At 31.9% G+C, this 27,272-nt stretch overlaps 1 protein-coding gene across 1 annotated transcript in view; it reads right to left on the bottom strand.

The window, feature by feature from the left end:
• Nucleotides 1-5,254: 5,254 nt before the first annotated feature.
• The window catches only part of LOC114340452 (CD166 antigen homolog), an 827,535-nt gene continuing 805,517 nt past the window's right edge, over nt 5,255-27,272 (bottom strand). The window contains exons 6-7 of the mRNA XM_050657653.1: nt 14,775-14,953; nt 5,255-6,021 (exon numbers count right to left, since the gene is read on the bottom strand). Coding sequence (XP_050513610.1) covers nt 5,746-6,021; nt 14,775-14,953 — 455 coding nt within the window. The 3' untranslated portion in view covers nt 5,255-5,745. The remainder of the gene's footprint in view (nt 6,022-14,774; nt 14,954-27,272) is intronic.

Raw genomic sequence — 27,272 nt, 5'->3', positions numbered from 1 at the left:
TCTGTCTTCTGATAAACAAAGTGGCCATTTCCACGTAAATGCATACCCGCCCAACGCCATCTAACGGATTCTTCTTCGACTATAATATAATATGGCGGTTTGACATAAAAATAGAAGGAAAAAAAATAAATTTTTTGACACCACTTTTTTTTACTGCTGCGGGTTACAAGTTCGGATAAAGGAGGTGGGACTCTTCAGTAGATAAGTTTTGCACACTACTGATGGACTATAAATACTTTGCTCATAGAGGCAGGGTTATGCTTCGAAACAACAAGCGTATGTATATTAAAAAGCGAGACCAAGAATGGAATGGCAGGAATAAATGAAATAAGTTGAGGGAGACAAGGAAGTGTAAGCTATAATATCCTTGAATATAAATATAACTAACTAATATACTATGGATATAGGGATGACTAATAATATAAAGGGAGTATTTAATGTAAGGGTTTAAAACATTGATCTTAGAATTTAATGCTCTTGTAAGTACATGCAGCTTTATACGATACACGAATTTTAAATGGCAATTTCGTTTTGACTTATGTATTAAAAATATAATGGATTTTGTATAAGGTAATACACAATTTGCTCACTATGTTTTGTTAATATTACGTCTTCAGTGTACCACTCTATTGAACAAAATACTCATTTTATGCAATTTAGCGATTTTCAGGACAAACGTTTTCTATACCTATTATGTTTGATTTATATAATAAAACAAACTGAAGTTACGGTGATATTTATTTTTGGTTTAATCTGTTTAGAGTGAAAATGACACGTAAAAATGATTAAGAGATATTAAAACTAATTATAAAATATATTAGGTTGTTCAACACTTTTGCGGTTCGATAACATAAGGCGTTGCTGCTAGCCTAATTTTATTTTATTATGTTGGTACACTCTTCGTAATATGAACATGTGTGGTTTCATTTCAATCTGACAATTCATTCTTTGTTTACAAGCCATTTAGCAACGAATTTGTACTTTCCTAGATAGGTACTGTGACGTTTTAGCATAGGACTTTGCATTCCAACTGAGTAGGTACCATAAAGGTGCATAGACCTGAACACGACTACGGAGTTTGCCCGATCTCGTCATCACCGCGGCCGCAACATCCCTTGTCAACAAGCCTGCTTCTAAAATATGGAAAAGTGGGGCAACTTTCTTTAGATGCCCCTCTGTTATGCTTTATTTTTCCAACTTAAAAAGCCCAGAGGAGAAATAATTTCGAATTTTATTTCCTGACTTATTTGATTTTCGATTCATAGATGGTGCTACTAGCATCTTTGGTAATTATTTTGATAATTACCCCGAAAGGATGAAAGGATTTGATTGCAGTTCAGTGCCTCTACCCAGGTGCTCCGATGAGAAAACGGTTATTCCGAAATACGTATAAGCACATAGTAGAGGCTCTGTACTGTAATCAAATCTAAACCATCTTTTTTTTGTTTTAGTTTATACTATATTCACTTTTGTGGATATTAAAGGAAATAATTCGCTAAAATTATTATCACGGTAAATGACACGACGTGAAATGCAATTTAGATTTCCCTTGTCGAGTATTTCGCCACTCTGTTATGCTTTATTTTTCCAACTTAAAAATCTCAGAGGGTAAATAATTTCGAATATTCGAATTTTATTTCCTGACTTATTTAACTTTCGATTCATAGATGGTGCTAAATAGTAGCATCTTTGGTAATTATTTTGATAATTACACTGAAAGGTTGAAAGGATTTGATTGCAGTTCAGTGTCTCTACTCAGGTGCTCCGATGACGAAACGGTTATTCCGAAATACGTATGTATAAGCACATAGTAGAGGCTCTGTACTGTAATCAAATCTAAACCATCTTGTCTTTTTGTTTTAGTTTCTTTAGATACTTGATACTTGTTTTCTTACCGAGATGCCATGTGGTCGTGTGCGTACAATACTTGCCTTAAATCCCTTAAATTTTTGCTTTTTCTAAAATTAGAGATTAAACACTACTGATGCAACTAATTTTTTTGTAAAAAATAAAATATTGTTTTTACTTTTAATAACTGATTTTTTTAGAACTGAACTACATAAACAATATTGTGGATCAAATTTTCAATTTAAATGTGTACAAATCTACAAATAATAATATACAGTGGAACCCCGATAAGTCGGCCCCCGATAACCGGGAACTCCGGCTAACCCGGACCGATTTTTATCAGACAAACATTTCAACAATAAAAATGTATTGCTGTTACAAAATCTCGTGAACCTAATTCATTCATTTGGTGACGTCAATATACGAACGAAACGATTGATGAATCCGACATTACTGAAAATATCAGGGTGCAGATGGGACCCTGTCGCGCAATTCGCAGCAAATAAAATAGTCGTATGTTTTTGGCTTCATTTTATTTCGGTTATACATACGCATTTTCAAGGTTCACGAGGTTTTGTACCAACTCTATGTAATATAATATTTGAGAGATAATGGAACCGGATTGAACTACATATACCATAGTAAAAATGACTCATGGCACACCACATTCATTGTCGAAAACAACAGGCACCTGTATTATCCTTTATTTATTTGAAATTGCTTGCATTGTTTAGAAAAGACTATTAAAATTCTTTTTTTAACAATGGTCTTAGTCATCACTGTTATTAAATAACATAACATCAGAGACGGTATTGTGTGTAGTAAAGTCGTGTTTTGTAATCGTTCGTAAATTTATTCAGATTTTGTGTTTGCGTGTCTTTTGTCTATAAGGGCAACAAAACGTAAAAATGTTGTAGTGACAATAGAAAAGAAACTAGAAGCATTAAGTAGAATTGATAAAGGTGAATCTTGCAGCATTATATTATGGTGTCGGTACATCTACAGTATCGGATTGGAAGAAAAATAGAACTAAAATCGAAGAATTTTTTTTTCAAAATGATAACAAAAGACAGTTTGGACAATCGGAGCAAAGCTAATAAAGCTAAGAATGAGACTTTTGACGACGCTTTTTATGTGTGGTTTTGTGTGGAATGCGAACGTGGTTTACCAGTGTCTGTGTGACAATTATAACGGAGTTTATCTGTAAGCATACCATATTTTATTAATTTTTACCATTTTCTCCGGCTAACCCGGATTTTCGATAACCCGGATCGGCCGCGGTCCCAATTAATCCGAGTTAACGGGGTTCCACTGTAATTAAAACTAAAGGTTCCAAACCAAGGCCAGAAAACAAACCAAAAGAACACTTCTCTTAAATTTAAATAATTAATATGAAAAATATTGTTATAAATAATACATAAGTTATTGATGCCTAATCTCTTATTAATTTAATTTGATTTTTTTATCCAATCCTTCTTCTTAACGTGCGATTAACATGGTGAAACTGTCTCTATCTCGTAACTTTTGTTTATCCAATCCATTTCTTTAAATTACCTTTTACGTAAATTTATTTCCTTTTCCAAATTTTTGCTTCTTGAAAAATGAAAACAGTATAGCTGCAATGAAGAATATAATATGGTAGGTAATAATTACTGTTATTACTCGTATTTCTTATTTGTTATTTAAAAAAAAACATAAGTACCCACACAGCGTGAAAACTTTCACACAAAGTATTCATGATAAGTCACTGTTAAACATTTCAAAAATAATTCAAAAATTATTTTAGTTGTTATTAAAAAATTATCGATAAAGAGTTTAGGCGAAATAGAAAATTTCAAAATTTGGTAACAAGTTTCATTGAATACTTTTGTGAACAGGAAAATTATTCAGTGAAATAATTTCGATAATGTTCTAAAAAGTTTAACTAAAAAAAGTCTTAACAAAGTTAAAATTTTTAGTAGAATGTATTTCTAAAATTTTTTAAAAAGTTGCGTGGATGATTTTTTGGGCATAAATTATAACAAAGAGTTACGTGCCGGTTTTTCGTTGTGTTGCAACAAAATCAGTTTTAATTAAAGGTTATAAAATTTTAAGTAAAAGTCAAAGTTTTTCAACTTAATAAAAATATTTAAAAAATATTTTTAAAATATATTTAATTGAAAAACTTATTGGACCATTTCCCTGGTGACACCTTCATGGCTTCTAAAAATTGCAAGCCAGATGGGTGCTGCAACAAAGACAAGAGGGAATTCTAAAAGTTGCAATTCACAACCCTGTCTACAGCTTGGTAAATTCCAACGGAAAATGGACCTTATTTATATACACACTGATCATTTCTAATCAGAGTGACACTAGTAATAGTCTAAGAGCTGGAGCCGAAAAATCATCGTCATAAGTAATATGGAGTTTGGCATGTGAAATGTGTCTATTGTATATTGATAATTATGACCCCTTTCAGGCTGACACCTCAGTGGATACAGGAAGTAGCAATAAGGGATGAAAGGGGAAAGTTAGTGTAGTCTTTAAAGGTTTTCACCTCCTATTTTGTTAAACCTCCATCGAGTTGCATGAAAATTGGTGACTAATTAGAGCATACCCCAATTAATAAAAATGATTTGCTGCCAACTTGCACTTTTACCCTGGGGGTGGATACCAAACCTTCTCGGGGGTGAAAGTTATTTTATTAAAAATAACCCCACAAATCGATAGAGGGACAAATTATAAGTAAAATTTGTTATATCATGTTATTAAAATAAATCAATACTTTTTGAGTTATTAAAGATCAAAGATTTGTCTGTTTAAGAGCACATGCGTGAAGCTACGGATGATAAAAAGAATATATTAATTAATTGTAGGTTACTAAAATATTATTTTTATATTATTTCGATATTATAAATTTAGCAAAAGTGTATTCGAATATGTCAAATGTACCCATTATTGGACACCCCCAGTTTCTGGACATAATTCAGTTTATATTGATAGAAAAAATTCAATTAAATATCGAAATAATAATATAAAAATAATATTTTACTAACATACAATTATTTATAATGTTCTTTTTATCATCCGTAACTTCACGCATATGCTCTTAAATAGACCAATTTTTGATCTTTAATAACTTAAAAAGTACTGATTTATTTTAAAAACATGATATAACATGTCCCTCTATCGATTTGTGGGGTTATTTTTAATAAACATGTTTTCACCCGCGGGAAGGGGTGGTATTCACCACAGGGTAAAAGTACAAGTTGACACCGAATCAGTTTTATTTCTTGAGGTATATTCTAACTAGTCACCAAATTTCATACAAATCGATGAGAGTTTAACAAAATAGGAGGTGAAAACCTTTAATGACTGCACTAACTTTCCTCTTTCATCCTTTATTGCTACTTCTTGTATCCACTGAGTTGTCAGCCTGAAAGGGGTCATAATTGTCAATATACAATGGACACATTTCACAGGAACAACTCCATATTACTTATGACGATGATTTTTCGGCTCTAGCTCTCCGTCTATAAGGGTGTTTATGGCGCTCTTTGAATGAACTGAAATATAATACGTCTCTTGATTTCGTTTTACGGCGAATTCTTCTGTATTAGTTTTACTCCTAACTCAGTATCGAGACCAATTTTTCGTTGGAATTTTGCCACGCTGAATAGACAGGAAGTGAGGTGCAAATTATAGACTTGCCCTTGTCTTCTTTAATTCGGCATTCGTCTGGTTTGCAAGAAATTTCTCCGGAAATAAAACTTCGAATTGTTAGTTAATTCATTTATCACCCATCTTTAGAATAAACCGTTTTTGAAAATGCTATTCTGTAACGCATTCTTGTTCTTTCTCTGAAGATCGCTAAATTTATAAAAGTAAAGCATGTGTTCACCAACTAACATAATAAATTCAGTCGTTAACAACAATTATATGCATTATTAATAAAACAATCACATTTATGTAGAACGATGTCGAAATTCGAGTGGCCTCGTCAGTGCTATCCTCTACTTTCACATCTTCTTCTAATTGGACGTTGTAACCACTGGCGTACGTCATGTTGACGTGAAAACTGCCATCCGCTATACCGCTTGGCGATTTTACTATAAAATTGTATTCTCCAATATCTACGCTAGTGACCTTCGTCAAGAATAATACGGCTTGATGGCAGTTTGGTTGAGATAAATTCTAAAAATAAACAAAACAGGTTATATTATTAATTTCTTAAGAGAGGAGGGAGTATGGTTTGAAAATTTTGCAATTTTCGATTTTGTTAATATTATAAATGAAAGCACATAACTCCATGAATACTCTCTCAAAATTTCAGATTGATCGAATTAAAATTATTGGAAATAGAGCATGTTAAATATCCCTACCTTCGACTCACTTTGCAGCAGTGTCGTGCCAGCGCGCTTTATCGTAGTGAGAAACGTTCAACAGATGTTCCTCATTCTCTTTTGTAAACTACTCCGCGGTTCAATAAATATTTCGGTGTGCATCACTTTACGATTTAACTTGAAAAAACTTAATATAAAATTTTTCAAAATTTTAAACGCGTTTTTCTCAAAACTGCTTTTTCAAAGGCAGTGGAGATTGTAATTCAAAACTGCTTGATTGATCAACCTGACATTTTGCATATATTTTCTTTAGATATTTCGTGAGATAATGCTGTCGAGATATTTTTTTTTTATTTTTTGTCTGACCATATAGGCTATGGATTATGAACTATAGAAAGGAACTACAACGTTAAAGGGGTTTTATTATTTAATATGGTCAATGAATCTCTATATATGAAAAAACCGCGGAGTGCTACCATTTAAAGGGGTGCGTTTTTGAGAAATGGATGAATTAGTCCCTGGGCACAGGTTACATTAGGGTGAGTTCTATGCACTTTTGGTACAAACACGTCTACATAAAAATTGTTCCTGGTTAAATTTCCTATCTAAATATAACTTTTTAAAGTCAAAGATACTTTTTTTTACAAAAATATATTCAAAAGAAAAAGCACAAAGAAACCCAAACGAAAGAAATTTTGTTTTTTGTCCCATAACTTTTATCCACGGGGATATAGGTATAGATATTGCTTCACAGAAAAAAAACTTACATATTTTGTCTTTAAAATTATTTTTGGTAGAGGTCATTAGGATTTACAGTTTTCGAAATATGATTTTTCAAATTTCGCCACTCACAGCAATTTTGGGCAATTTTCCTTGTTATTTCGCAAATATTGATCTGTAACTTTTTTCTACGTAACTTTAGGCATATGCAATGGTACATGTAAGAGGAATAGAAATCAATTACCTTTAAAATGTTCTACTGTATAATGTTGTACGACTTCTTTTAAAGAGGTTATCTTTTTCAAGACTTTATACTTTCAAATAGTTTTTATATTTTTTTCGATTATTTTTTAAATTTCCCATTATTTTTTTTTACATTTAGGTATATATTATATAAAAAAAAGGAAGCTTATTCTGTTTAATTTAAAATGGTGTATTATAAAAAATTCTAGGATTATTTTTGAATAAGGTATGCTTTTTCAAAATGTAATAAGTACTTGCAACGATTTTTGATTTTAGGATTATTTTTTAAATTCCTCATTATAACTTTTTTATGTAATTGTGTTATGATTGAATCTTATTTTTTATAGGTAATACTTTGGATCCATTTGACTCGGCCGGCAAATTTCAAAATATGAATTAATTCCAATATTTACTGTCAAAGCTCCTGCACCACAAGCTTTGCTTGAAAAAATATCATGTAAATGTACCAAGGGATGTACAAAAAAATGCGGTTGTAGGAAGATAGGAATTAGTTGTTCAATATTCTGCAAAGGGTGAATGTGCATGGGTACTAATTGTGGGAACTCTAAGATAACTGAGGTGTCAGAGGAAGATATTGAAGCTAATGCAAATGAAGATGTGGACTTTGATTTTGAAAATTTTTTAAATGACAGCGTTTAAATAATTTTAACTAAAGTGATGTTTTCTAAGACTAATGTTTATGTAATTTTTGTAAAAGAAATAATTTTAAATAATGCAGGTAAAAAAATATCAAAGAATTACTCGGTTTCCATTACATATTTAAATGTAGATGATACACCATTTTAAAGAACAGGAAGTAAGCCCTCTTTATTGAGCAATATATAATAGATTCATGTACTTACAAGAAAAAAAAGTTATAATGAAAAATTTCAAAAATAATCGTAAAAAATGTAAAAATTATGTTTTTTTATATTAGGTATTATATAACATAATATATAATATATTATATTATATATACTATATATAATATAATATATAATAATATTATTTTATTTTTATATTATATTATAAAAAATCGTTAAAATTATAAAACCTTGAAAAAACATAATCTCTTTAAAAAAAGTCGTACAACGTTATACAGTAAACCATTTTAAAGGTAATTGATTTCTATTCCTATTACGTGTACCATTGCATATACCTAAAGTTACGTAGAAAAAAGTTACAGAACAATATTTACGAAATAACAAGGAAAATTGCCCAAAATTGCTGCGAGTGGCGAAATTTCAAAAATCATATTTTTAAAACTATAAATCATAATAACTTCTACTAAACAACATTTTAAAGAAGAAATATGTAGTTTTTTTTTCTGTGAAGCAATGTCTATACCTATATCCTCGTGGACAAAAGTTATGGGACAACAAACAAAATTTCTTTCGTTTGGGTTTCTTTGTGCTTTTTCTTTTGAATATATTTTTGTAAAAAAAGTATCATTGACTTTAAAAAGTGATATTTAGATAGGAAATTTAACCAGAAACAATTTTTATGTAGAAATGTTTGTACCAAAAGTGCATAGAACTCACCCTAATGTAACCTGTGCCTAGGGACTAATTCACCCATTTCTCAAAAACGCACCCCTCTAAATGGTAGCACTCCGCGGTTTTTTCATATATAGATATCCACTGACCATATGAAATAATAAAACCCCGTTAACGTTGTAGTTCCTTTTAGCTATCTTATTTTGAATATAATCAATAGCCTAATAATAAATATGTTAATTTTCACCTTTCTTTACAAAAAATCGTTATTTTGACTTCTGAGTGATATCATAAAGTCGAAAATGGTTAAAACTAAAAAAATTCGACAGCGTTACCTTGAGAAACTCATAATCTAATAAAATATTTTTGAATTTTTGTTTCATTTGATCCAATAAAGATTTCTGATATCCACTGCAAAATATATTATTTTTTGGAGATGTCTAAAAATTTTGCCACAGTTGGATTATTTTTTAATATTTTTTTTGACTGATACTATTTATATAATATGATACTGAATATTTATTTAATGTAAAAATAAAATAATTTTACCATTGTTTAAAAAAAATCACAAAAATGTGCTTGGACTGTTGATATCAAACCATATCCGCTTAATGTCATAAACTAGAGTTTTTATAGTTATATAATATACAGTACAGTAAAATCTATATGACTCATACTTCTGATTAATCATAAAACAATTTTTTATCGTAAAAAGTATTATCTGTTAAAAATTATCATTGTTTTAAGAAGTTAATATTTCAGCAAAACAATCAAGTTGACTAATACCTATATTCCGAGAAAATTAAAATCTATGTTTTGTTTTATGTTTTATACAGTCATTGAAAAAATCGGTAACTGGTGAATTGCTCGAATGCAATTGCTCGAAATCAATTGCTCGAAATCAACTGCTCTAAATACAAATTGCTCGATTATTATTATTAGTCAAGATATTTCAAAATTTGTTGTTTACTTGACAAGAAAGCTTGGTATTAATATACAATTTCTTGTCTTGTCTTGAAATCTAAAATTACTTCTTGTCTTGATCTTGTCTTGAAATCAAGACAAGATTAAGTTGTTATTTCTCTGACCAGTGCCATGCTATTTCATAACTTGTCCTAGATTGTCAGTGCCAACCTTGGCGCAAGGGCGGATCCAAGACTGATTTTCGGGAGGGGCCCTAAACTTTTTTTGGTGGGGGATACCCGGGAGTATGGGGGAAATTTTTTAAAAATCAGGGTTAAAATAGTGAGTTTTAAGGCACTTTTTACATACTTTTGAGTGCCTTAAAAATATTTGCATCACAGACGTCAAGTACCTTTGTTACTTAATCTGGCAATATAAGAATGTTTGTCTGTGTATCACCAATGTTCATGATAGGTGAAACCTCTTCAACTGCTTTCTTCAAAGGTTTTAATAGTTCCATTTCTTTTTCTCCTTAGGAATCAGCTAGGAGTGTGGAAATAATGCCCCGTAGCCACAAACAACTCAGTGAGGTGACATGTAGTCTTGACGTTAAATCGGTACAACATTGTCTAGAAGAGATATGTAAATTGTACGTCTGTAATATTTTTCTGGGTCACATGGATGATTGGCTCTTAGTCTGTCTACCTACAAATCTAGGTAACTTCACTTTAACGTCCAATTCCTCTACCAATTCTTTAACTCCGGTAAAGATCTTACTAACACTTTCTTCGTAGTTAGATCTTCTGTTCAAAGTCAACATGGTATTGTAAACAGACTTAGTCGCCATGTTAGCATCAAGAGATTTTGTTTATAGAAGTCGGCTTAGTAGTAATATTGATTTTGGAAAAATTAAGCAACGTTAATGCAAGTGTAGCAGTCTTGGATCCTTCCATGTTCATGTTGAGATACATGTTAGTGCTTCAGTTATATGTAAAATGCCAGATCTGAACTGGATTTCGCTTTCATGGCGCTCAACCCATCTTGTACGCATAAACTTGTTAAATTTTGTCAGAGTTTAAGTTTTAAGACTTCAGTTCACTTGGTTGACATGTTAAAAAATTACTGACTTCATTGTTTCCACCGTGTTTCTGATGGACGATACATTAAAAGGAGTTGGAAGGGAATTGTTTAAAATATGATTCAGGCAAGGACATCTAACCAGTGGCGGATCTAGACATTTGCGTTGGGAGGGGAAATTTGTCTTAGATGGGAAATTCCAATAAAACATCAACCAAAAAACATAAAAAAGATAAACCCAAACTACATAAAAGACACAAACAGTAACTTATATGTATTAAGTCCCTTAATTTTACTAACTAGCGTATTTATTGAATCGAATGGGTCTGTCTGTGGTTTGAGTTGTATGTCAGCTAATATATTTTTATGTGCAACAATTTTTTTTCTATAATTTTGGACCTTGTTGGGGGGGGGGGGAATTTCCTCGTTTTCCCTCCCCGTAGATCCGCCACTGCATCTTTATTGCGACCTTTTTTATTTCTGTTATTGCACCGACCGTTTCAGAGCTCATTACTCTACAACTGTCAGTACAAATTTCTACATATTTCTTCGGATCCAAGTGCAGTTCTTTCAACAAGTTTAATGCTTTTTTTTTCCCAATTCTTCTCCTGTCAGGCCTTGTTCTTTCACTCTTTCTTGACTTTCACTAATTATTTTTATATTCTCATAAGCGTCAATGAACTTGACAAAGTCTTCACTAATGTTGTTATTGTGTATCTATGTATCTCAAATTTAGGGAAAGCTGTTCCACGTGGGATGTTCCATACGAAAGCACTAATTGCTAATTAGACTTCAGGAGCAGAATGTAAGTTTACCGCTGAATATTTCACACCTACTAAGCTTCAACAACAAAACTATTAATAATATTATCATACAATTTCTTAAAGATTCTAAAATAAAAATTTAATATGACATTTTCAATTTTCAACTTTCAAAAAGTTTATCTAATGCAATCCCCTCTTTGTGAACACACACACACGTGGGATGTGTCAGTCCTTTCGTCAAATATGACAGAGTAATAATTTGCACTTTGAACCTGATTCATTGTGAACGTGGCAAACGGAATATGCATTTGAAAGTACAAACATTTGAACTGCAAATAGTAAATATTTAAATTTATATATTTTTTAAATTCTCGGAGGGGGCCACGGCCCCCATAGCCCCCTCTATGGATCCGCCCTTGCCTTGGCGTTGAAGTCTTCCATAACTAATTTCATATCAGATATTAATTTCTTGCACTAACAAATCTTAAGCTCCAGCTTAGCCCAGCTCAGCTTATAGATAGGGCCGCTGTAAGTCTTACTTATGTTGCGCCATAATTTTCGATTCTTATCTAAGCACTCCCCAAGTGGCAATCCATTGTGTCAAGCTGAAAATTGATCTAAGACTCAATGGTGTAACGCGTGTGTTTCGTAAGCTGAGCTTAATGCATGTCTTAAGCTTAAGATCTGTTGGTGCAACCAGGCATAAGACATTCTTAGAAAGACTCTTTTTCTTGTTCAGTTGTTTGTTCGTTTGGTGCATAGTATTGAATTAGCATTACCTATATTAATTTGGCTCAAATCCTGACTTTACTACACAGGATTCATACTCTATTTTTATGTCTTCCGTCATCTGTTTTACCAGCGTCTATCAGCAGAGGCCTTCCATGTTGATGTATTCAAAAAATAAAAATAACGCATGTTATCATCTAACATGCAGTTAAGGATATAAGTATAAATGATTCCACCAAAGTTACTAATTATTTTCATATCTTGATTGTTATATTTTGCTTCTTTTAGTATTTACATCATCTTTGCGTGCTGTCTTAGCTCAACATTTAATTGTCTCCCAAAAAAGAAAAATGCTAGAGAATGCACCGACCACCGCACCATAAGCCTGATGTCTCACACACTTAAAATGTTTTTAAAGATCATTCATAAACGCATTTACCAAACACTTGATATGGATATTAAAGAAACCCAATTTGGATTCCGTAGAGGCGTAGGTACCCGTGAAGCTCTCTTTGCATTCAACGTACTAATCCAGAGATGCTTGGACGTGAACCAGGATATGTACGTCTGTTTCATAGATTACAACAAGGCTTTCGATAAAGTCCGCCACAAACAGCTAATGGACGTCCTCAAAGCAAAACAGTTACAATACAGTGACCTTCGAAATATAACAAATCTATATTATAAACAGCAGGCACACATACGGATTAACGAACACATCAGAAGAGTTCGAAATTAAAAGAGGAGTGCGACACGGGTGTGTATTATCACCACTACTATTCAATGCATACTCTGAAGACATTATGAAAAGAGCACTTGAGGAAGAAACAGCAGGAATATAGGTAAATGGAACGCCAATTAACAACATTAGATATGCGGACGATACTATCATAATAGCAGATAACCTTAAAGACCTCCAAAAGCTAATGAACAAGATAGTTGAGTATGGAGAAGAATATGGATTATCAATAAACATCAAGAAAACTAAATTTATGTGGATATCAAAAACCCAAAATAATGATGAAAGCCTGACAATTAAAGGTAAAACTTTAGAACAAGTAGAAAACTACAACTATCTTGGCACAATAGTTAATCACACAAACGATTATTCCAAAGAAATCAAAGTTCGAGTAGAGAAAGCAAGAACAAACTTCAATAAAATGAGAAAGGTACTTTGTGCAAGAGAACTGAAATTAGACTTGAGAGTTAGGCTGGCAAGGTGCTATATTTTCTCGACTCTGCTTTACGGGATAGAAGCATGGACACTTAACGCATCGACTACTAAAAAGTTGGAAGCATTTGAACTGTGGGTGTATAAAAGGATCCTGAAGATATCATGGACCGAGCATATAACAAACAACGAAGTCATGAGAAGAGTCAACAAAAGACTGGAAATATTGGAAACCATCAAGACACGAAAGCTGCAGTACCTGGGGCATGTTATGCGTAATGAGAGATACAACATACTTCAGTTGATTATACAGGGGAAAATCCAGGGCAAGAGAAGTGTAGGAAGGAGACGAATCTCGTGGTTGCGTAACTTGAGGAAATGGTACGGATGCACATCAACCGAACTATTCAGAGCAGCAGCATCTAAGATCAGAATAGCCATGATGATTGCCAACCTCAGTCGCGGAGATGGCACGTGAAGAAGAAGACGTGCTGTACTCGATCAAACACTTTCTCGTTATCAACCAGACATGCGTATGGTCTGCGTATGGTATGCGTCTCTGTATGGTATGTATGGTATGTTGTTGAGTATCTTGGTGATTATTGTTATTGATTTGTTGTCTCTTAGTTTGTGGTCCATTCGTAGTCCATTTTCGTTCCATTTCGTTCAATATTCTAACTAATATTGAAAATACCAAGGTAACACAACGTAGAATGAAGTAAACACTTCTGTTGTATGTAGGTATATATGAATTTATTAAAAATTCTTCTACAAGGTAGTGGACAATTACAATACACAAAACGCTTTCGGTCAAAACAGACCATCATCAGTGTGAACGTCCAGTGTACAAATATTTGCAACTAGCCACTTCATTATGTGTAAAAGCCTCTAAATTACATTATTGATAGATTTAACATTGTAATATGGCGACATTAAGTCGATGTATTAAGATTATTTGAATACCATGTAGATGTCCTTGCTCGAAAATTACATGTAGTGCTCAAGTGAGAGGTTAACGATAAACCTGATCGAAAATTGCACGTAGTGCTCAATTGAGAGGTTAACGACAAACTCATTGAGTTGATCGTTAACCTCTCACTTGAGCACTACGTGCAATTTTCGAGCAAGAATGAAGTACATCCACATGGTATTCAAATAAATTTTAAAACATCGACTTATAATACTTTACAATGTTAAATCTATCTATAATGTAATTTAGAGGTTTTTACACCTAATGAAGTGGCTAGTCTTAAATACTTGTACACTGGACATTCACACTGATGATGGTCTATTTTGACCGAAAACGTTTTGTGTATTGCAATTTTCCACTACCTTGTGCATAAATTTTAACGAATTTTTAATAAATTCAAATATACCTACATACAACAAAAGTGTTTACTTCATTATATGTTGTCAAATCGAAGGTATACAGCCAAGTACAGGGTTTACCCTTTTTAAAAGTTTACCAAGATATTTTTATCAATATAGTTATTGTACTTACCGTTATACCATAAGCCATAATGGTACTATCTCCATCACCGGGTTTATAAACTTTGACGTCTTTGGCTATCCATAAGGCTTTGGTGTATGGAGGATTGGCACAGAATTCCATGGTCATTGTAAGGGGTTGTCCGTACAAGGCCGTGATGCTTTTATTCGTTGGTGCTACCGTAGGCTGACCTAAAACATATTACAAATTTAAGATATTACACATTAAAAATAAAGTCTTGAGTAATATTTTTTAATTTTCAAAATATAAAATATACGCATAAAAATGCAAAAAGGCATAAAATATATGCAAGCGTGTTGAATTTGCAGAAACGCTATGTCACCAGGCATTGTTAAAATCGCTTCAAATAATTTAGATTGAAAAAAAATTTTTTCTTAAAAATGTATAAACATTTTCAATTGCGTTGCAACCCGAAAATGCAGCAGCATTATCTTCTAGTTCAATCAGAGAGTACAGGAAGAGTCTAAAACGGGTTCGGGGATTTTTGCTCCATCATCATTAGACACATATCCTCCTCTCTCTGATTGAACCAGGATACTTCGACGCGTGCCGTCCCGGATGCGAATTTACAAAACATATACTATTTCAGTCATAGGGGGGGGGGGGACTGAATTCGAGTAGGTTTTGTATGCAGAATATTAGCTACATATCCTATGCTATTTCGGTCCAGAAATTAACTGTATCGGTGTAGGATTTGTAAGCGAAATTTTTTATTATTATTGAGCAAATGTCTATACTGTTTCAGTCATGTAAATAAAACTAATCAAATATTTACTAAGTGGATTCATTATTATATCATAAAATTTAGATATGTTTAAAAAATTAAAATGAAAAATATATATTTGGATAATATTAAAAATTAAAAACAAATGAATACTTACTAATATACGAATATACACAGTATGTCCCTGTAAGTTGGAACCATATGGAAAACTTTTTTATTATTGATTTTACGAAAAAAAAGATATTCTTCATAAAAAGTTCTGCATGGTCTAAAACCGAAGATGCAATCATCTGATATCGAGTTTTATCAATAGTATACGAGGGATGTCAAAAAATATGAATTTGTCTCAAGAGTAAGGTACCTTTATATATTTCACAAGATTGAAAATTGTTATTACAAAAATTTGTTTGGACTTAAAAATAATTTTCTAATATGCAACTACATTCTTCTACTTGAAAAAAAAAAATGATAGAATGCACGCCGAATTTATAAGACTTTCAGATATATTAAAAAAAGATCAATGTCCCTCGAATACCACAGTGCTGAAAAAATTTGTGACAACATTGGAAAAAATGAAAACTCCGTCACAAATAGTATCTATGTTTTCTCACACAACTCGATTTGCCAGGAACTGAAAAATTCGAGTACAACCTACCGCTATAGCTCGAAGAAAGGTTAGGGGACTAAAAGGTCAGAATCGCATACAGTCTTGAAGACCAACCACTCTGGAAAAAAAGAAAAAGAAGAAATCTCACAACATTAGTTTAAGCATAGAAAAAAATGAGTCTAGTGCAAAAAAACACTGACTTAACTCTGTTCAATCATTTAGTAAGTATCTAATATTAGTAAATACCGTTGTTAGATATTTTTTAATTCTTATACAATATGCCCCACTAAGTTTAAACCTTATGGAAAACTTTTTTATTATTAGTTTTACGAAAAAAAGTTGATCTTTATAAAAGTTTTGCATGGTCGAAAACCTAAGATACAATCATCAGATATCAAATTTTATTAAAAGTATACGGGGTATGTCAAAAAATATGATTTTCTCTCAAGAGTAAAGCACCTTTATATTCCACAATATTGAAAATTGTTATTATCGAAAGTTGTTTGGAATTAAAAATTATGTTCTAATGCACAATTATGTTCTAATTGAAAAAAAAAATTGAAGATACCTAACATCATTTTTATTTTTAACTCCGAAATTATTAATTTTACCAAAAAAAAGTTCTTTATATAAAGTCTAGCACGTTTTACAAAATAAGATTCAATAATAATATTTCACATTTTATCAATTTTATACGGGGTATGTCAAAAAATAATATGAATTTCTCTAAAGAGTAAAATACCTGTATTTTGCACAATATTGAAAAATTTTATTATAAAAAGTTGTTCAGAATTCAAAAACATGTATGAGTATACAATTACATCTTTTTAATTGAAATATTGTGAACTATAAAGGTATTTTACTCTTGAACAAAATTTATATTTTTTGACAAACCTTGTATACAATTGATAAAATTTGATAAATGATGGTTGTATCTTAGTTTATATACCATGCAAAATTTTTATAAAGAATAACTTTTTTTCGTAAAACTAATAATATCGAGAAAATTAATTTGAGATAATTTGAGAAATTTTCAATTTTTTTTTCAATTAGAAGAATGTAGTTGCATAGTAGAACATTATTTTTAAGTCCAAATAAATTTTTATAATTTTCAATCTTGTGAAATATATAAAGATACTTTACTCTTGCCAAAATTCATATTTTTTGACATATTTTATATACTATTAATAAAACTTAATATCAGATGAGTGCATCTTCGATTTTAGACCATGCAAAGCTTTTTATGAAGAATATGTATCTTTTTTTCGTAAAATCAATAATAAAAAGTTCTCCATATGGTTCCAACTTACAGGGACATACTGTATATATTCGTATATTAGTAATTATTCATTTCTTTTAATTTTTAATATTATCCAAATATATATTATTCATTTAGATTTTCAAAACATATCTAAATTTTATGATATAACAATAAATCCGCGTAGTAAATATTTGTTTAGTTTTATTTACATGACTGACACAGTATAGACATTTGCTCAATAATAATAAAAAATTTCGCTTACAAATCCTACACCGATACAGTTAATTTCTGGACCGAAATAGCATAGGATATGTAACTAATATTCTGCATACAAAACCTACTCGAATTCAGTCGCCCCCATGACTGAAATAGTATAGGTTTTGTAAATTCGCGTCCCGGATTGCAACGAACGAAATGGCTGGGGTGTCGTAGCGACATCTGCTAAGAAACAAACTAAGTTCTCAATCTAGTTATACATATACCGACAATAAATATCGTTCTACATACCACCAGATTGACAACAGGTGGAAACCTCTCTGGTAACAACCTCCGAGGCTTTTAAAAATTATAAGCCATGCGTGTGCCAAGACGATCAGAAGATGAGGGAATTTTAAAATTTTTAATTCACGCTTCATCTTTTCGGCGTGGTAAAGCTCCAACGAGAAGGTTTCCTAAGTATTCCAAAAGAGTAAATAAATTAAATATTAAAAATGTATAAACATTTTCAATTTCGTTGCAAATCGAAAATGCAGCAGCATTATACAGGGTGTCCAGAAACTCTACCGACAAACGAAGACAGGAGATTCTTCAGATAATTTTAAGATAATTTAACCCAATTCACTTAGTCCGAAAATGCTTCCTAAGGGAGCTAGAGCTCTTTGAAGATGGCGTCTTGTAATTAGTTTTTCTTAAATACCTCCAGAACGCTTCTATTTAGAAAAACAAAAATTGGTACGCGTATTTACCTACAAGATATAAATCTAATCCATCCATTGCAAATTTCTAGTACCGATCATAGGCGTCCTTTTGGGTAGGGCAACGGATATTTTATCGCATAACTTTTTTATCTCTAACTTTCATGAATTTGTGACACTGGATTATGAAATTGTGAAGTATTCTAGTACTAAAAGGTACTCTTGTTTTAAATCGGTAGGACACACCGTTTTCTAGAAAAATGAATTTGAAAATTTTTCGCTTTTTAAATAAAAAAAAAAAAATAAAAAAAAAAAACTGTTTAGAAAGACGAAAACTGGTACATTTATTTGTATTTCAGAGATAAATCGATTTCATTAATTGCGAATTTCTAGTACTGGTCATAGGCGTCCGTTTTGGGTAGGTCAACAGTTATTTTATAGAATACTTTTTGTCTTGAATTTTTGAGCATTTTTGACATTAGATTATTAAATTATGAGGTATTCGAGTACTAAAAGTTACTCTTACTTTATGTTGGTAAAATACTTCGTTTTTTGTTGAAAAGTTCTTTCAATTTTTTTTCAAATTCCAGAAACAAAAAACTTTCAAATCGATTTTTATAGAAAACGGTGTGTCCTACCGACTTAAAGCAAGAGTACCTTTTAGTACTAGAATACCTCATAATTTAATAATCCGGTGTCAAAAATGGATAAAAGTTAAGGACAAAAAAGTTATGCGATAAAATACCCGTTGCTCTACCCAAAACGGACGCCTATGACCGGTACTAGAAATTTGCAATGGATGGAATCGATTCATCTCTGAAAAGTAAATATGCATACCAATTTTCGTTTTTCTAAATAGAAGCGTTCTGGAGGTATTTAAGAAAAACTAATTTCATGGCGTCATCTTCAAAGAGCTCCAGCTCCCTTAAGAAGCATTTTCAGACTAGGTGAATTGGGTTAAATTATCTTAAAATTATCTAAGGAATCTACTGTCTTCGTTTGTCGGTAGAGTTTCTGGACACCCTGTGTTCTAGTTCTCTAGTAGAGAGTGCAGGAAGAGTCTAGACCGGTTTCGGGGCTTTTTGCCACATCATGAGTAGACACATATCCTCTTCTCTCTGATTTAACCAGGATACTTCGACGCGTGCCGTTAAAATTTTACTGTTTCAATTGAGTTTAAACAAATGTTTTTATTCCATAACACAAATATATAAACAAATTCTGAATAAAACAATGACTTCTTATTCTTCTTCTTCAACCTTAAGTAATCCAACTTTGGACATAGGCCTCCCCCAATTCAATCCAGCATTTTCTATTTTGCGCCACTTATCAACTCTATTATACAGGGTGTTTCATTCATAATTGTCCATATAGTAACTGGAGAAACCTTAGCAAAAAATACGAAGATGTAACCTAAAACACTTATAAAATAAAATGTGGTTCCTTACTGAGTTACAGGGTGTTTTATCTAAAAATTTAAAAACTATTTTTGCTAAGCATTTTAAAACTATTCGACGTATCCTTTTCATAATTGGCAAAAAGTGCGACTACTATACACCCTACTAAATTTTGATTAACAAACGTTTCTAGCTACTACCAGAGGGGTGCGATAGGGGATAGTGAATGGTTGACCCTTCTCAAATTCTACGCCACTAGAATAATTACTATTTTAGTGCCATTTTTAGATTCTCCAATACTTTCTCCGTAAATAATATAAGTACTCTTTATTGGTAACGATAAAGTCATTAGTTTTCGAGATATTTGAAGTTAAATATGAAACGGTACAGTTATTTTGATTCATTTATGATATGATTCATATGATTAAAATTTAATAATTATTTGTACAGAGTACTTTAAAACTATTTGGCGTATCCTTATCATACTTGGCAGAAAGTGTAAGTACTGTACACCCTACTAAATTAAGATAAATTAACGTTTCTAGCTACTACCAGAGGCGTACGACAGGGGAAAGTGTCTGATTGACACTTCCCAAATTCTACGCCACTGACGAAATTGCTATTTTAGTGTAATTTTTTGATTTTCCAATACTTTTTATGTAAATAATATACTCCTCATTCGTAACGATAAAATGATTAGTTTTCGAGATAGGTATTTGAAATTAAAAATGGAGCGACACAATACATTAATCAAAATAACCGTGTCGTTTCATTTTTAACTTTAAAGATCTCGAAAACTAATGACTTTATCGTTTCGAATGAAGAGTATATTATTTTTATAGAAAGTATTGGAGAATCCAAAAATTGAACTAAAATAGCAATTCCGCCAGTGGCGTAGAATTTGGAAAGGGTCAACCATTCACTTTCCCCCGTCGTACGCCTCTGGTAATAGCCAGAAACGTTTATTTAACATAATTTAGTAGTTTGTACAGTACCTATACTTTCTGTCAAGTATGAAAAGGATACGTCGAATAGTTTCAAAATGCTCAGCAAAAATAATTTTTATATTTTTAGATAAAACACCCTTTAAGTCAGTAAGGAACCACATTTTATTTAAGTGTTTTAGATTAAATCTTCGTATTTTGTGCTAAGGTTTCTCCAGTCACTATATGGACAATTATTAATAAAACACGCTGTATGCATTCTCAAGAACAATTAATACTATATGAGCGTTTGTTTCTTTATTCCCGTATTTTTCCATCAACTGCCTTATAATGAAAATTGCATCTCTTGTTGATCTGCCTTGCATAAAGCGAAATTGATTATCGGATATTTTGGTTTCTCACGTATCCGTTTATCAGTTACCTACTCTCTCCCATATTTTCAAGCTGTGACTACAAACTTTTCATTGGCAATGCCAAGTCGTAAACATAAGGTCATCCAGTGAAAGTTGGTGGCAATGACACTACAAAAAAGCCTTTTAACATGGCAGTGGTCGCTATATGAGATTTTCTCTCACGGTTTCAGAAAATTACGCACATTTTTTTTTCTGGGAAATTATACGCGCTGTAGTTCGTTCTAGTCTCCTAATTATCCTTTCTAGACAATCTAATAGACTCGTCCGCTCAGATAGTGACTTAGTTGACTTAGTATCACCAGATTGTTGAGTCAGTGCGCTTTATGTGAGATATTCTCTCATCGTGCGACCACCGGCGCCACCAACTGTGTATAAAAATTAATTTTATTTTTACACTTAAAACCTGAAATAATATCCTTTTCTAATGTAATAAAAGGCTCCGTGGATGTGGTTGCTGAAATGAGAACACTATATTCGTTTCACGGGTTAGTTGTAGATGTCCTCCTACCATTATTTTTCAATGTTAAATATTGGCGGCATCAACAGTCACATTGTATATAAAGATAATAATAATAAAACAGAAGAACGGGTCTCTTTTTAAAGGAATTGGCATTATCGTTGATGAAACCTTGTCTTATAAATCGTTCGACAATTCCAAAATTAACTTTAAGCCTTCGGAATTCTATTGCAAGAATTGCCAAAATAACATTACCGAACTCATCACAACCTGAACCATCGGATATTCAGTTTGGTTCATTTTGCCTGCTTCGCAACAAAAATAGAAAAGTAAAAAATATTGTAATTCTTGTCATCAACCAATTTGTCCAGAGCATTATCGTTATACTTGTGTAAAGTGCAGTCCCGTAAATTATGAAGATATGGAGATTGATTAATATTGGTTTAATTCCGATCATTTTTTTGTATCTTATCATGTTATTATGTATATTATGTTATATTATTATGTTCTTATTATTAATTAATTAATAAAAAAAGTTTAAAATCTGTTTTAAAAATTTTATTTTGTAAAGGCAAAAGTTGGATATGTGAGAGTAAATCTCATGCGCGACCACTCGCATATAAACCTACCTAGCGACCAATGCCGGGTTAAATAAAGGATTTCACCGTAAAACTCTCATTACTCGTTTTTTTCCATCGCCGTATATAAGTTGGCGATCTGTCAACCCTTATATTCTAATTTAAATTATCCAATAAGTGCACAAAGAAAAAAGTTCTACTTTTTAAATCCTTTGACGTGTTCAACACGCACTAACAGTTTCCAATTCGTCTAAATTACAGCAATCTGTTCAGTCTGGTTCGTTTACACTCGTGCGAAATAAACTTCATAGCTCGTTGAACATAATTTGGTGTATATCGACTAAATCTAGTCGCACATTCATCATATTCCGAATTTTTTAATACAACGAAACAAGCTGATACTGTTAATATTAAATTCCTGGGATATTTATCACCGCCCCAAGTAATTTGATTCCGACATTCTTTCGATCTAAGCTATGCAGTTCCCGGAAACAAATGGATTTCATCATTTGTAAAAGTAATTGGGGTACAAGCTAAGGGGAAAATCCCTCGACAATTTTTCTCTCTAAGGAATGGAGGATAATGCAATTGGGTCGTAGTTAGAAGGTAAAAATAATAGGATACATTGTAGGACGAATTTATAGAGTTTAAGCGCTGCTTCTACTCACAAATGATCCCACTGGACAGAATAATTTAAATATTATTTCTTCTTAGTAATTTCTCAACATGTGATTAATACTAATACGCAACTAACGCTTAGAATTGCGATGAGATCTGGAATACCAGAAAGTGGCCAAATTGCTGGGCTAAACTCCCATCTATAAAAAAGGTTCACCGACAGATTGCAGTAATTACCGTACAGTAGCATTGATGTCTCAAGCGAGTAAAGTAGTTCTAATCGTCATCAATGAAAGACTAAAACCTTACCACAAATTCCCCAAGAACAATGCGGATTCGTCCCAGGTAGACGAACAAGAGAACACATGAACAAGCGTCAACTCGCAATTTTAATGACAAACATTTTCAAATCAAAATGTACACCGGCCAATTCGTAACTTTTCTACTACCTTACCTGCCAACTCGAAACTTTCTACAGGTGAATTCGAAACCATTGATTAAATCTAATACCTCAGGTAGTTAGGTTAAAGGTAAGAAATATTACTAATATGAAAGGTAAAAATATAAATGATTTAAATTCATTTGATAATTTAAAAGCAAATTTGAGATTTTTTATGTGTTTATTTCAAGTCTAAAAACGTATATCTTTATTTTCTGACTTTTATATTTCAAAATGATGGTTAAAATATACAGATATAAAAAAATCATTGTTTTTGCAAAAAATAGCTATATTACAATAAATGTTATATAATATACATTAAAATAGAATTACTATATTTACAATGATTAATAACTACATCGTACAATTAATATAAACTTTTGAAATGGGTTAAATATATAACAAAATAAAATTACTTTATATGATGGTAATGAAATGATGCTCTTTTTACAAATTCATATTTGGTAATTTCATTCGTAGAAAGTTTTGTAATCTGATTTTCAATATATGTTTGCGCATCTCTAACTGCCTTCTTTTTAGTAATCAAATACCAATATCAACATCGTTAAGAACTACATACTTAGAAAATGAAAGTTACAAATTCACCTGTAGTTGGGTTATCGAAAAATTACTTGAGGGCCAGAGTTGCAAGTTGGCCTTTAAATATGATGGGGGATTAAAATAGTTACGAATTCACCGGGACCCGAACACATTCTTAATATCCGTCAAATTATCGAAAAATCTTGAAACATAGAAACATATATGTGCTTTGTTGACAACTACAAGGCCTTCGATAATGTAAAATGGGATAAAATGTGGCACATACTTAGAGAAATGGGTACGCCAGAACATCTAATCTATTAATTACAAGAACTTTATAAGTAACACCGCAATACTGTGGTTTCTAAAAATTTCAAATTAATACATCGTCTACATTGTAGACACCTACATGAATAAAAATTACAGCGATAATTTTTGATAATTCCCCGTCGTCAAGTATTTTACGTCAGATGCCCTTCGTTGCTACCAAAAAAATACATTCAGTGATATTAATGACAATTAATGTTTTACAACTTGTCACAGAGAACAACAAGAAACATGTTTAGCAAATATTCAGGCGAAGATATTAATAAAATATTAGTTAAAAATGATTTAGAATGACAGTTTTATTCAAGAAACAATCTTACCGAATTACTCTTGAGCTCGAATTATAGATTTGTTTTGCCCTCGTGACACTTTGACATAATTTCAGTCCCCTTCGGGTCGTGAAATTAAAACTGTCAAATTACTACTGATAATTCATTGAAATAGGATTATTTTGACATAATATTCAAAAGTCAAATTGGTAGATAATGGTTTAATAACAATGGTTTTGAATTTTCGTCATGAAAAAAAATATATTGTATTGAAAATTTGGTTTTGACAACCTTGTCAGAGAACTTATTGAACAATTCAAGGATCAACTTGCATCAGTGATGCATTTGCAAAATGCTACGAATTGCTCGTTTACATTTAATATTACCGAGCAATAAATATCAAATTGTTTTTCCAAATGATTAAATTTGCATACATTTTTGTATTACGTAGGTATTGTTGTATGCTATATTTACTCGTAAATAAAAATTGATGTAGCTCTATTTGTTGTGGCTTTTTTCCAAACGTACGGCCGTAGAAAAACTATTGTTCCTAACTCGGAAAGTGTCTTTCCCGCACTCGACTGCTGCCCGAACTCCGCTATCGCGTCGTTCGGTTCAGCGGCAGTCTCGTGCGGGAAAGTGTAACTTTCAGCACTAGTTAGGAAAATAACTATAATAAATTAAAAATAAAATCATGTTACAATATCATTAGTTTGAAAAGTTACCTTCTGGAAAGCAATACCCTGTAACCTGTAACCCAATAACCTTACCAACACCCTGTTTATGATGTAAATTAACGTCGATAGCGTTACTTTGATAACGAACCAGTAAATTTGACTGTGCACACAGTGGCCCTGTTGTTAGGAATACAATGTATGTTGGGCGCCTCCACCAATTCGTTGCTTTCACTAATAAAGCATAACCGCAATTGTTGTTGGTGTTTTGAGAGTGTGTAACCATCCACTAGTGTTGTCCCAACGGGAGTGCTGAAATATTGAAGATAAAACTTTGGGATATAACATTCGTGAGAGTTGTATTGTCTCTTTGTTAACCCCCAATTACTCCTATATCAGATAAAAGTTAGTTTTGTTCTTCTCCACTTCAGAATCACCCGCACAGAAAAGGGTTTTAATGGATAACGCTTGTCCTATTAAGAATATACAGGGTGTAACAAATTATGTTGGTCATAAGAGGGGTCTAGATTCAAAACCGGACATTTCCACTTTATGTCATTCTGAGTAAACTAAAAAAAACAACAATTCACAACTTTACTTTTCCCTACCTCAAATTGGAGGAAAAGTCCACTTTTGCATCTGAACCAATTCTTTCACGCTGAATTACTACTAGGAACTATCCAATTTTGCTCTTTATCAAATTGTTAATATATGGACCTTTAATCACAGATTACAGAGATGTATTCAACTAATTTTGACCAAAAAGTGGAAATGTCCAGTTTTGCATCTAGACCCCTCATAAATTATATCACATAATCTGGGACCAAAAATAGTTCGATTAAACATAACTTACCATAGTACAAATGTGCACATAAAAAAAGTTACAGCCCCTTGAAGTTACAAAATGAAAATTGATTTTTTCCAATATGTATATCGAAAACGATTACAGATTTTTTATTGAAAATGGACACTTGGCATTCTTATGGCAGAAACATCATAAAAAATATATGTATACAGGGTGTTCCGAAAAGATTGGTCATAAATTATAACACAGATTCTGGGGTCAACAATATATTGATTGAACCTCACTTACCTATATACAATAGTGCACACAAAAAAAGTTATAGCCCTTTGAAGTTACAAAATGAAAATCGATTTTTTTCATATATCGAAAAATATTTGAGATTTTTTATTGAAAATGGACAAGTGGAATTTTTATGGTAGCAACATCTTAAAAAAATTAAAGTGAAATTTGTGTACCCCATAAAAATTTTATGGGGGTTTTGTTCCCTTCAACCCCCCCAAACTTTTGTGTACGTTCCAACTAAATTATTATTGTGGCACCATTAGTTAAACACAATGTTTTTAAAACTTTTTGGCCTCTTAGTACTTTTTCGATAAGTCAGTGTTTATCGAGATATTTTGAATAATTTTCGAATCCACCACATATTTGTATATGGTTAAGTACGATTAAGACCTGTTATTAATGTGAAAATTTATTTATAATTTACATTTTTAGTTATATTTTGAAAAAGAAGCCGCATCTCGATAAAAGGTGAGTTATCAAAAAAAGGCTAAGAGGCAAAACAGTTTCAAAAACACTGTGTGTAACTAATGGTACTACAATAATAGTTTAATTGGAACGTACACAAACATTTGGTGGGTTTAAAGGAACAAAATCCCCATAAAATTTTTATGTAAATATATTAAAAAAGAAGCCGCATCTCGATAAAAACTGGCTTATCGAAAAAATACTGAGGCAAGAAAGTTTTAGAAACATTGTGTTTAACTATTGGTACCACAATAATGAATTAATTAAAACGTACACAAAAGTTTGGGTGAGTTTAAGGGAACAAAACCCCCATAAAATTTTTATGTGGTGGACAAATTTCACTATAATTTTCTTCTAAGATGCTCCTGCCATAAGAATGATACATGTTCATTTTCAATAAAAAATCTCTAATAGTTTTTGATATATTGAAAAAAATTTATTTTCATTTTGTAACTTCAAAGGGCTGTAACTTTTTTTGTGGGCACATTTGTACTAAGGTAAGTTAGGTTCAATCGAACTATTTTTGACCACAGAATGTGTGGTATAATTTATGACCAATCTTTTCGAGACACCCTGTATAGTGAAATTTGTGCACTCCATAAAAATTGTATGGGGGTTTTGTTCCCTTAAACCCCTCTCCCTAAACTTTTGTGTACGTTCCAATTAAATTATTATTGTGGTATCATTAGTTAAACACAATATTTTTAAAATTTTTTCCTCCTCTTAGCACTTTTTCGATAAGCCAGTGTTTATCGAAATATTTTGAATCTTTGTC

Source organism: Diabrotica virgifera, chromosome 1 (assembly GCF_917563875.1).
Source record: "Diabrotica virgifera virgifera chromosome 1, PGI_DIABVI_V3a".
Taxonomy (NCBI): Eukaryota; Metazoa; Arthropoda; class Insecta; order Coleoptera; family Chrysomelidae; genus Diabrotica; species Diabrotica virgifera.
The sequence above is the reverse complement of the archived record's forward strand: the minus strand, read 5'-3'. Positions and strand labels throughout refer to the sequence as shown.